General features: G+C 41.7%; 1 protein-coding gene across 1 annotated transcript in view; it reads left to right on the top strand.

Annotated features, from left to right (window-relative positions):
• Positions 1-12946, top strand: part of ZPLD1 (zona pellucida like domain containing 1) — an 87618-nt gene that overhangs the window by 64353 nt on the left and 10319 nt on the right. Inside the window, exons 8-9 of the mRNA XM_083171180.1 lie at positions 2935-3106; positions 3624-3732. Of these exons, the coding sequence (XP_083027306.1) occupies positions 2935-3106; positions 3624-3732 (281 nt within the window). The remainder of the gene's footprint in view (positions 1-2934; positions 3107-3623; positions 3733-12946) is intronic.

The following is a 12946-nucleotide window of genomic DNA, read 5'->3' as shown; positions in this document are numbered from 1 at the left end:
CTAGGAGCCAAAATGAAAATGTAGGAGCCAGAAAAAAATAGTGACAGTGTGCACTAAAAAGTAACACCATAATGCCTATTACACATGTCACATACCCATTACACATACCCACATACCACTATGCCCATTACACATTATGCCACACACTAAAAAACCTTTTGCATACTATACCACACACATTAATGGCCATTACATATACCACACACACCGTAATGCCCATTACACGGTAAACCAAACACCGTAATGCCCATTACATATGATACCACACACCGTAACGCCCATGGCATATTATGCCACAGTGCTGCTTACATACATGCTCAGTGCTATGGGTTTCTGGCTTGATGCCAGACAGGGGCAGACTGAGAAAATAATTACGAGGGGTGGGAGCCTCTGGTCTCTGGTGCCTCTGCGTAAGCAGCGGGTCCCCGTGGCTGGTTATCCTATCAGCACTTACAACAGCCTTGGGTGCCCCTGTTAAAAAAAGACACATAAGCAGATGGCCTCCGGTGGGTTATAATGTTCAATACAACAGCCAGCATAGTGGTAGCCTTGTGCACAGCTCTCCCGGCTGCTGCTGTATCAGAGCAGGTCAGCAGCGCGCCTATTTCAAAACTTAAGCACGGAGCTGCAGTAGTAGCTCCCAATTAGCTCGTGAGCCGCCTTGACTTATGTAATCGGCGTGCTGCGGACCTGCTCTGATGCAGCGGCAGCCGGAAGAGTTGTGCACCGCTCTGCCGGCCTGCCGCCATGCTGGCTGTTATATTGAACCCACCGCGGCGCCATCTGTTTATGTGTCTGAAATGGGCACGGGGACCTGCTGCTTACCCTGCCTCTCCCTGTAAATCTCCCGGCAACCGGGAGAGTTGTGAACTGCTCTGCCGGTTGCTGCCCGCTGCTGTCAAGCCACCACTCTGCCCGGGGGTTCTGCTTCCTGGCAAATCTGGTCGCCAGGAAGCAAAATCTGGTCGCCATGGCGACCTGGCCCCCGGGTTTTATCGAGCCCTGGTATAGGCTGTATCAAATATTTAGATAATATAAATAAGTGGCCAGGAAAAGGTTAAATATTCCATTATAAATATACAAACATAATGGAACCAGTACTGCACTTTCTTAAGCTCACATTCTCCCACCTCATGGAAAGGCTCCTGTCTCTTCTTCCTGACAGCTACTCTCTGATCTAGTGCACTGATGGAGGACTCAGATCCACACACACACACTATTTACAATTTTTAATCGAAACTGTTACCACTGGACATGTGCAGCAATTCTGCTCTGTCCCTTAAACTGCATACTATTGCTATTGTCAGAATCATAGCCACTTGCCAAGAGAAGGAGGTGGGGGAGGGGGTGTTTTGGGCAACCTGAACCCCCCCCCCCCCTCCATGCGTTTGCCTATGCAACTAACATGGTTTTTTGCTAATTTAAAAAAGTTAATTTTATCTTTCACTTTCCTCATTTATTTATATAATACACAAAATAGAAGAATAAAAGGAAACAAAAAAATATTTGATACATATTAGTTAGTTTCTTTTAACCCAAAAGCTCTTCATTTACATCGGGGTGTGGATGATATTGCCAACCCGACTTTAGTTGACAATCATTAGGTCGACGCCATTGGGTCGACAGGCAACAAGGTCGACAGGGTTCTAGGTTGACATGGGTGAAGGTCGACAGGTGTCTAGGTCGACATGGGACAATGTCGACAAGGGTTTAGGTCGCCAAATGTGTTAGGTCAACATGGGTTACAGGTCGTGAGGTCAACATGGGTTTTTTCACAGTTTTTTTTACCTGAATGTCGACACAGTCCACATGGACACAGTTGGAAGTCAACTGCAGCCCCTCGCATCACTCGCTTTGCTCGCAATGCTTCAGGCAAGGTGCCTCGCTGCACTCAGCACACTGTTTTTTTCTCCCGCCACGCCCTAGTGGATGGCAGGGCGTGAAATACCGCCTGTCAGCACATGTCAGCTCAACAAACAGTGAAAAAACCCATGTCTACCTAACCCATGTCAACGTAACGCATTTATCGACCTAAAACCATGTCGACCTTGCCCCATGTCGACCTAGATACCTGTCGACCTTCATCCATGTTCACCTAGAACCCTGTCGACCTTGTTGCCTGTCGACCCAACGGTATCAACCTAATGACTGTCGACCTAAGTTGGGTCGACAATACGACCGTAAACCTTACATTGTAAAATGGCCATACATACAGATAGTGGTAGATGCTCAAATTAGTTCAGTAAAACTTCTCAGGTGCATGCAAGGGAGGGGTTAATACATAGTAAGTAACAAGACATTGGTTCCCCCAGCACACTGAATAGTTTTAGCAACCAATCTTGAACACTACATGATAATAGAATTCAGAGATATTGGTTACATATACCTGCGCAGGTATATGATATGCCCCCAAGCCGCGTCAAGGCTTCTCTGTATATTCGGGGTCCCTAGCGCTATATTGTACAATGGCCATTTGATACAAGTAGTAAAAGGCTTGATTACAGAGCACAAGGATAGACATGCAAGCACAGTAGGACTAAAAAACACCCCATCTGTGACAGTGTGGGGATAGTGTGGGTGCATTCATTTATTTGTTTCGTCATTATGCATAATCAAATCTGAATGAAATTTTTTTAACATTAAATGCAAATATTAAGGCATTGTCATTACATTATTCATTGCTAGTTACATTTAGTTACATTTACCATGTATGGACAATTTAAGGATTACTCTTTGAAACTATTTCACTGCAATTAGTTTCTAAACTATACTAGAGAGAATACTGATGCATAGACATGTTACTATTTCTTGTCATGGTTATTTTACTTACCATTTGAATATATTGAGATCATTTTCTATTTTCACTTACAAATGAGTGATACTGTACATACTGTATCACAATTTATGGATTTGTCTTTAATCTGCACTTCAAAGCTGTGATAAAGACCCACAGACAACTATTTTTGAAAACGGCAAAAGTCAGATGGGGAGATTTGCTTTTGAAGTGTTCCGATTCGTCAAGCATAAGAACCAGAAGATGTCTACTGTGTTCTTACACTGTGTAACAAAGTTGTGCAGATCAGATGACTGTCCTTACCTAACACCTGTAAGTATTAGAAGATTTTCCTAATAAGAACATACAGTAATATATTTACATATTTATTTTATGTGAGAGTGGATATTCAATATTACACATAATTTGCATCCAGTTCAAAGTGCACCATAGGTACATGCTCCGTTTTTGGAATTGTAATTGTGTAAATGCTTATGTCAACTACATAGGAAAATACTGCAGACATTATATCATTTACATTTATAATGGATTAGAGGGAAAATTATTAACATGATATATTTTGTATTCATATCGATTGATACACCCGGGAGGTTCTTTTATTTTTATTGATGTGTGTAATAAATTTTTCTAATTTTACTTGCATTGGTTCCTATGTATTATTGAATGCCTCATGAGCTGTGTGTGTGTGTGTGTTTGAATCATTTTTGGAGGTTGGCATTCCTCCTTCATAGTGGCTGCTGATATACATTACACTACTGCTTACTTTACCACCTTTAGACATTCTTAGTTTGTCTGGGAAAATAACAATGTATTTTATATGTCACTTCAGATGTGCCACAACAGAGAAAGAAGAGATGTACATACAAAGACTACATTTGCCCCTCAGAGTCTTTCTGGAAATGCTGTTGTATCTGCTGGGCCCATTATTACAAGAAGTGGTAATAACTTTATTTTTTGCTTCCTTTTTTATCATTATCTCTCTACTTCTGTATAAGCACACTTCACTTGCCTTCACCTGTGCTCCCCGTCATAAGAAACAGGAAGTTGCATAAGTGCAGATTCCTGAATGCTACATCCTTGGGGCCATTAATTGTATTTTTTCTATATTGAGCAGTTGCAGAGGACCAAGAAAAGTCAGATGAGGACATAGGGGGGGGGGGTTCTTTCTCCGTCTCATACTTGCTGACTTTTGAGACCTCTTAGAGGTAAGGGCAGGGGAAATGGTGACCTAATTTTTATTTTCATGGATTTGTCTTTGTTGCATTATGCGCCAGCAAAATGATAATTTACAGCCCCTCTCCAATCCACTTCACTAGGCCAGAAATGGTCTCATGATATCAAATGTACAACATTGACAGGATCTGATAGTTGGGGGTTGAGAGTATGGAGTTTCTTCAGTGAACAGGGTCTTGTACCACTATGACATGTAGTGGTTAGATACTGAACCCTGGGCTGTGGCTCTACTTGTAAACTTTTTTCCAATTTAAACACTGCACCCTCACTCTTTGCAATACCAAACTCGAACCATGGCATTGTAAATTGACCCGATACCTTTAAAACTGAAATTTCAATGCCAAACTGTAAAACAAGTCTTGCTGTTGTGTTTTTTCTGTTCCTATAGTACTTTACTTAGATGAGCCAAATGGTCCTTCAAAGATCTCATCTGATTCTAAGTTTCCAACCTAGAGCAATTCTTCATAATTTTCAACTACTTTGTCTGCTATACAGGGATGCTTCTATCCCTGATTCTCTCTGATTTTTCTAATTTCTACACATGAAACATAAATCCTATTAGGTAGGAACTGACCTCCTGTGACACCACCCCTCCCCACAACACTTCCTCTTCCTACATCTCCGCCTTCTTATGCTACTCCCCTCCAATGCTGGGGCATCTATTCAAAATCCTACCCTTGATTCTCCCTCTCTATATGCCCTTTGATCCAATTAGAAATGCCAATTCCGTGGCATTTTTTCAATCCTGGGAATTGGCATTGAAAAATATTCAATCCCGGGATCGGCATCCTTACCAACCTCTGTACCATCTCTCATGCCCCATACACAACAGCCACAGGGACTGTTTGTACATAGTATTGGTGGGACTGTGGACACAGACACAGGAAGCCCCGATATGTCACATATGCATTTAAAAGGTAAAGGTATTACAGGTATACGCTGTAGCAAGAGTCCCTTTTTTGTGTAGTACAAGGGCGTCTGCATAAAGTGATGCTACGCATTTTGCGCTGTCAGCTTCTTCAGATACATTTATGCCAGTATAGTTGAAACTCTTTTTGCTCTTTAGTAATGGCTTCCCAGTATTTAACTTACACAACTCTCCTTGACAGTATCTTTTAAAAGTTCATGTTCTCCTTCATCTGAACTAGACATGTGCGTGGACCCTTGTATTTTGTTTTTTGTGTCTTGGCAAAACTATGAAAAATAATAAGAACAGCAAAACTCATGTAATGTCTACATATTTTTGTTACTACAGTAAAATACCATTAATTTCCAGTTCATTTTGATCACTCTCTTTTATGTGAAATGGCGCCTTAAATCATGATGGAAATATTCTCAAACAATTAAAAACCCAAGACTCAGATCATAAATTTGAATTCCGAAAAGAGAGAAGCTCTGAATCGGGACTTGTTTGATTAGAATCCCCCATAGGCATCTGAGCTGGCGCTCTGTTAAGATCCCCTAAATGTGGCTGAGCTCGGATTGATAAAAAACTACTATGGTTCAATGGTTTGGTTCAAAGATGGCGCTGATATTACACCAGTGCAGCCCACCTCACACACAAGACCTTCACCACAGGCCTAAAATGGAGTAAATTACAAAAGGGGATTTGTGTATATGCGCGCTTAGGTGATATAGACGAATAGAGATATAATACATACAAATTTTGTGGAATCCACCTGTTTGATTCAGGGTCTGATTTTGAGACCTTTAACAGTAAGTCGGAATAATCATGCAATAAACAAATAAACCCAGGACAAAGCAGGTGGCACAGATGTCCTTAAGTCCAGTGTTAGCAGTTCCAGCTCTGGATCTGGTTAATGCTGTCCACCTGTTCCACAGGCCTGGGCAGTGGTGGAACTTGTGGGTGGTGAGCCCAGGTGCAAAAATATAATATATATATTGCCCAAATTATATTTTATCGACAAAATTTGTATGTATTATATCTCTATTCGTCTATATCACCTAAGCGCCCATATACACAAATCCCCTTTTGTAAAAAACTACTATGGTAAATTTGGTACTTGTTTCCTAGCACGGCCACACCGATTTGCATCGGGGTGGTCGTGTCGGAAAAATCGCGTCGGACGCATCGCATGTGATGCGACCGACGCGATCGACCCGATTTTTACATTGAATCAAATGTGAATAGGGTCCCTGGGACCCTATTTTACATTGGATTCAATGTAAAATATTCCCCAGACCCCCAATTTTACCCCCTCAACGCCACCCCATGATTGACGCCAACCTGAAGCGTGGCGAGCGCAGCGAGCCCGCGAGGGGCGGCGGTGCGCGTCCTCCAACCTTTTCATACCCCTACTATCCACGTCGGCATGGAGTTGAGAATATAAAGTGTGGCGAGCGCAGCGAGCCACCGAGCCCGAAGCGTGGTGAGCGCAGCGAGCCCCGCGAGGGGACTTGTATAACTTCACAGGTATACGCCTCTGCTCGCCACGCTTCGGGCTCGGTGGCTCGCTGCGCTCGCCACACTTTATATTCTCATCTCCACGCCGACGTGGATTGTAGGGGTATGAAAAGGTCGGAGGAAGCGCACCGCCGCCCCTCGCAGGCTCGCTGCGCTCGCCACGCTTCGGGTTGGCGTCAATCGTGGGGTGACGACGGGCCCATATACAATGTGAAATGGGTCATATTGGCCCATTTCACATTGTTTCCTATGTGAGATGGACTTAATCAAGTCCATCTCATCTTGTGCCATTATAATGGCACAAGACCGACGCGATGCTCCCGATTTCAATGTTAAAAATATTTTAACATTGAAGCCTATGGCAAAATCGCGGGCATCGCGATGGTCACGTCGGGGGGCCATGTTAATGGCCGCGACCGATGCGATGCCCCCGATTTTGCCTTTGCCGGCAAAATGGACCTGATTTCAAAGGAAATCGGGTCCATCGCGGGCATCGTGTAAATTAACTTTAAGGTACACGATGCCCGCGATTGTGGCCGTTCTAGGAAACAAGTACCGTCAATTTTTATATAAACTAGGAACTCATGCATCATTAAAGGATTATTACCTCTGCATTACTAACAGAGTTTCTGGTTTTTTGCTCGGCAGAATAAGCTGAAATTATTCTCTATTGTAATTTTGCTCATGTTCTTTTGTTTTGCACACCCAATTTTTTACATTTGTGCTGCCTTGCAAATAAATATTAGTAATTGCCATTATAACTGCATACAGAAGAAACACATTTTTTCCTTGCACATAGGGCCTAATACTGGTCCACACACAACGCTACATGTGGACCAGAATTTTGCCGTGCCCGCTCGCACCCATAGTATGCACATGATCAGAAAAGCGCATGCGCACAAAAAAAAGCTTCCCACCCCATGCGTTCGCATGAGGGAACAATGCTTTCTTTATGCTTTATGGGCCTTACACATTATGGGCTTTATTCTGATTCTTAGCACACTGACACTAGAAAAATAAAACTTTAATACATACATAGCCCATACATACTGATACTTACCTTTCTTGAGCCTGTAGGTAGCACTCGGTCCATCCGTCCTGGGGTCTGGTGTCCTGGGCGCCGCTAGGCGGTCAATAGCGGTATTCGGAATGAAAAGCGCTTAAAAGCGCTTAATGTAAACATTCAGCGCTTCTCACTGTAAGCGATGGTTCGTGTGTTAGGTTTATTTATTTTTATCTTCAGGATTGAAGAGGACCAGATCTACGCCGGAGGAGTCCCGTGAGTATAATTTCCTTCCACAGGTCCCCCTATGGATTTCTTCGGACACCGGACCTAGAAAACTGGACACCGGACCCCATGACACCAGACTCCAGTCCGGATGGACCGAGGGCTAGCTACGGGCTCAAGAAAGGTAAGTATTAGTATGTATGGGCTATGTATTAAAGTTTTATTTTTCTAGTGTCAGTGTACTTAACTATTGCTTTTGCTGTGGAACTAAGAGTCCCATCAAGCCCAATGATGGGCCGCATGCTGGGACTTGTGGTTATTCAAGTCCCAGTATGTGTTCCAGGCTTGCTGTGACTCACAACAAAACCAACTGGTTTCTTCTAATTTCTACACTTGAATCAGCCCAGTACCCACAGTCCAGGGGTTCCGGGGAGAGCACCAGGCTTCAGCCTGGGCAGGTAAGTTATGGAGGGGGGGGACCCCTTTGTTGAGGGGGTCCCCACTCCCCCAAGAACCCTGACCAGGCTGACTGGTCGGTAGGGTTAACGTTTTGGCCGCAGGACCTTATATAATAAGTGTTCCCCGGCTGTGACATTACCATGCTGGCTGGTTGGGCCTGGTTCTTAAAATACGGGGGACCCCTTTTTTATTTTGTCCCCCGTATTGTGGGAACAAGGCCCAGCCCTGGGGCCTGCCGCTGGTTTTAAAAAATCAGTAGAGCCCTGCGCAAATTGCGTTCTGATTTTTTAAAACCAGGCCCGCCTTTTTAAATTTATTTATTTTTTTTTTTTTTTTTACACAGTGAAGCCTGCATGGAACTGACTGATCCGTGCAGGCTAAAGCCAAATACGCCAGGAAATTGAAGTCTGTTTTCCTGGCGTATTTGGCCAGCAATTATCGTCTGTTTACCCATAATTAGCTAAATTCGTTTTCTATTGATGGCATATCCATTCATATTTGTAAATACAAATACGAATGTGAAAGAGAAACGTGGGTCGCTCAATGGTGAACAAGATGAATAACAATTTATAAAAAATAAAAAAAAACAAGCAGCACAAAAAACACATGTAATCTCTAAAACCACATTAAATCAATATGACATAGGTTTGTAAACACTGGATATGTTAGCACATATGTAGTGAGCCTTCTTCCCTTTTATAATTGGGGAGGGATGGCAGAAATTAATAGGTACAAGTCCAATTCCTTTTGAGACTAAAATGTCCACTTTTCTTTTTAAACCATATGGATTTTGGTAAGATGACTGGTGTACACACTTAAAGATATGCAGCAAAAGCACCTTGTTTTAATATGAAGGTAACTAATCATTCGGTTTGGGAACAAAGACTTCTGTTTTTGAATGAATATCAACAGTGTCCGTCCTGTCTCCACATATAGCTCTTACCGCTCTGTAGAATGGGCAGTTTTTATGACAGTCTGCAGAAGGATTTGTACCTCTCGGCTGACCTGTGACTTGAAAGAGATCAGCCGGCTGTAATTTCCCCACAGAAGTCATCTCCTCGTCGCAGCCTTTCTCTGCTGTCAGTCACGCACGACGCTCTGCACACAGCGTCTGGTGATGGGTAGAGTCTGCGGTTGAAGGAGGCGATAATTCCGGCTCTGTGTGTAACGGGTAGTCAGGTTACGGGGGCGAATTCTCAGATGTCCTTTGGAACGTGTTTTGCCGCACACTGGGCGGCTTTCTCAACCAGGTAACGAATGTGCCATCAATACGAATATGAATTGGCATCTATTCGGGATAGTAAATCCCGAAAATACGAATGTGTAAAAAATAGGTGTATTTCTGTATACAAATATACCTATTTTTTTTGCGAATTTGCTTTAGTAAATTTCCCCCAATGTCTTCATGTAAATTTTTAGCCCCACTCCTGTTACCTCCCAGTCACTGTCCTAGGGGTTTATTTACTAAGATGGGAGTTCTATTGATGATGAGATGTTGCTATGGTCAACCAATCAGATTATATCTATTCTTTTCTAGAAGATGCTAAATAGATACGAATTAGATTCTGATTGGTTTCTATGTGTAACATCCCATCTTCAATACAACTCCCATCTTAGAAAATAAACCCCCTAGAATTCTCCCTACATTTCTGCAATTATTCATCCAAATCTGTACTGCGACTCTCTATGTGGAAAATCAGGATGAATTTGTGGTGCAACACAGTCACATGCGCGGATAAAAAAAAAACATGGCTGTTTGCATGAATATGGGAGTAGACATCATTCTCAATAATAAAATCAAACACAACAGAAATACATTTATTAATTCTCTGGTCAACCCCATAATGTCTTGACTGCCCCTTTAAAAACCCTCTGAGTTTAGGCGGCATCCCACGAAACCACCAAACTCCGATGCTATTATATTTGGCTAAATGTGTTCTTTTATGTTAGTGTCCCTTTAACCGAAGTACGATGTTGCTAGCTTATGTTTCCTAAACGTACATATTATCAAATTAAATTCCAATCTAGACTGCTCATTTAAAGTACTGTATGTCTGTTTGAAAGCATACACAGTAATAGCAAAGAAAGACACCTAGCTGCACTTAGGCAGGAGTACTTGGAAAGCATCCCTCAGACCCATCAGTATCTTTTAATCGATACAACTAAAAGCCGCAAATCAATAATACATCAAAGAAGTACTTATGAAATAAAGTGCTCTTATCATTTCACCACAAGATAAATTCCTGACATTTTTTTGTTCTGAATTCATGTTATCCTACAATGATAACACAAAAGGTACTCCTAAGTAAAGTCTACTGCCCTAGCATTTTATTGTCAGAATTAGATGTCACTTTCAGGGCCATGTTAATGCATTGGCTTACTGGGCAGCTGCCCCAGGGCCCCACAACTCTAGGGGCCTTCGAGCAGGGGTTTGCTGGTGCCTCTGGAGTTTCCTGTGAGGCTAGTAGAGATTGTTGCCCAGTTGTTTTGGTTGTTAATTACACAAAAAATCAAAGCTGCTGGGAAACATTCTCAGTTACTGGCTTTAAGCATACTAATAGCTGGATGGCTGATAGCAGATGGATAGACACTGCGGGGAGTTATGATTATTTTTACTTAAGTAGGGACCCAAGTGCATTTCTTTGCTTAGGGCCCACAATGCCGTTAAGACGGCCCTGCCCACTCTCTGTCCTGCTATTTAAGTGGTATTTGTTTTTAAGGCTAATTCAGCTCTGTAAGAGCTAAGGTAACACAATACCAACAGTTGGTGTGCGTATAGAACTGGCAGGGAAATGCTCAATCCTTTGCAACTAATTCAGCTTTTCTGAGGCTAAATGATTCCACAAATACTATAAGCCCATTTGGACTGGAGAAATAGGAAACATGTAACTGCTTTGGATTTATTGCCAAAACCCTGATTAGCATAAATATTGAGTTTTGCACATGTACAGGGAATGAGGAACAATGGGTGTATTTTTATGTAGATTTCATAAGCACAACGGTTTCACCTGTCAGCATTTACAAGTGTTAAACATTAATTAAATAAAGCAAAGCAATAATCTACCATGTAAAACATAGTCTCACCAGACTGAGCTGAATAGAAATTCAGGTATTAGGCTATGCATGTCTACATTTCACTGAAACTAACCAGAGCAATGCAATTGACAACACAAAAATACTGGTTTTCAGTATAACATTCTTGCAACTATAACAGACAATAGTGATAAACATTCGCTGCTATTTCAGCTTACCGGGCCTCAGTGGTAGAGTACCTTATACAAAGAGCCATCTAACACCTGATTTAAATACCTGATATAGATGATATTGATATCCTGGGAGTAAATATCCTGACAGTCAGAATGCCAACTCTGGCATCCTGATAGTCAGAAATCAGTTGGGTCCTTTGGAGTCTATAGGGGTTGTGACAATATAAGTTCTTACCTTCAAGAGGCGCAGCTGTACTCAGTATAATAATCACAACAATTTATACATAGTATTTTCAATAATAATAATAATAATAATAATAATAATAATAATAATAATGAAATCTCGAAGCGCACTTCATACATATATTACAAGGACATTACATGACAATCAACATATACCATAAAATTACTGGGGCTATTAGTTGAATTCATGAGGCTTAAATGGCTTATATGGCTTGAATTCAGAGTCTTATAATGAATAATGCATTGAGGCTATAGTTTCTCTAATTACCAGTTCTGCTTCATGGTGTCACATCTCCAGTATATACCAAGTCCGTTACTGGGTGCTGTATCAGTCCCTGTTGAGAGTTTCATTCTCCCTTTAATTAGGGGTATACTCCAGGTGCTAAGGTGTTGGTAGTTTGCAGGCCACAATAATATGGAGACAGGGAACCTCTTGGTATATTCTCAGTGGTATTTACCAGCTTTACAGCGACCGGACTGTGCAGGGCTCACAATAAGCATTTCTCCACCTGTTAAAGTGGATGAGCGGCTTCCTCAGAGAGCATTTTAACCCTTACCTTAACAATAATCCTAACCCTTACCTAACCCTTACCCACCTATACCACAGCCTAACAATAAACATCCTGTACTGCACACTAAATCTACCCCCACCCCCGGCCTAAACCTACTGTCCTGTGATGTAAATCGGGTTCAAAAACACATCTGATAAAATTTCCTAAATAATTTCTACTGTAATACAGAGTAAAGTATGAGCATCTTTCTGGTGTTATCACATATGATTATTACCTATGAAGCCTGGCACCTGCTACTCACCAAGTTACTGTACAGTAGTTAGTTAATGAATACTGTACATCTGCATAGAAAGAACTGGATGCTGTCTAGAAGCAGTTAGGCATACTAGCCCAAACTTTGTAATTGGAATTTGTCACCTATTTTAAATTCCTATGTACTGTATAAAACTTTAGAAAGTACATAGCAAAAGTTGTAAAAAAAAAATGGTAGACATTTGTCAGCGCCATATGTGCCCATTTTCCCTTCCAGAAGTGCTTTTGCTTAGTTTCTCTGCAGATCTTTTGAGGGCAGATTAATCATTATTACAACATTCCATTTGTGAAAAGGGCAGGCGATTGGTTCAAAGCATAGCTCCCTAAAGCAACAGAACAGTGACCTTTCTGTAATTTCATCTGCAGTACATTCTGATAATGGAGAAAACTTGCATGCAATTACTTCAGCACATGTACAATTATTATTAAGTATTTATAAAGTACGATACTGTTGGCTGCAGTACAAACTAAACAATAACATATGAGTCTAATCCAAAGAATAATGATCGTTTGGCTGTAAAACAAAATGTAAAC

Source organism: Crinia signifera, chromosome 2, assembly GCF_055691185.1.
Source record: "Crinia signifera chromosome 2, ASM5569118v1, whole genome shotgun sequence".
Lineage (NCBI taxonomy): Eukaryota > Metazoa > Chordata > Amphibia > Anura > Myobatrachidae > Crinia > Crinia signifera.
Note: the sequence above shows the minus strand (reverse complement) of the source record. Positions and strands in the feature narration are given on the sequence as shown.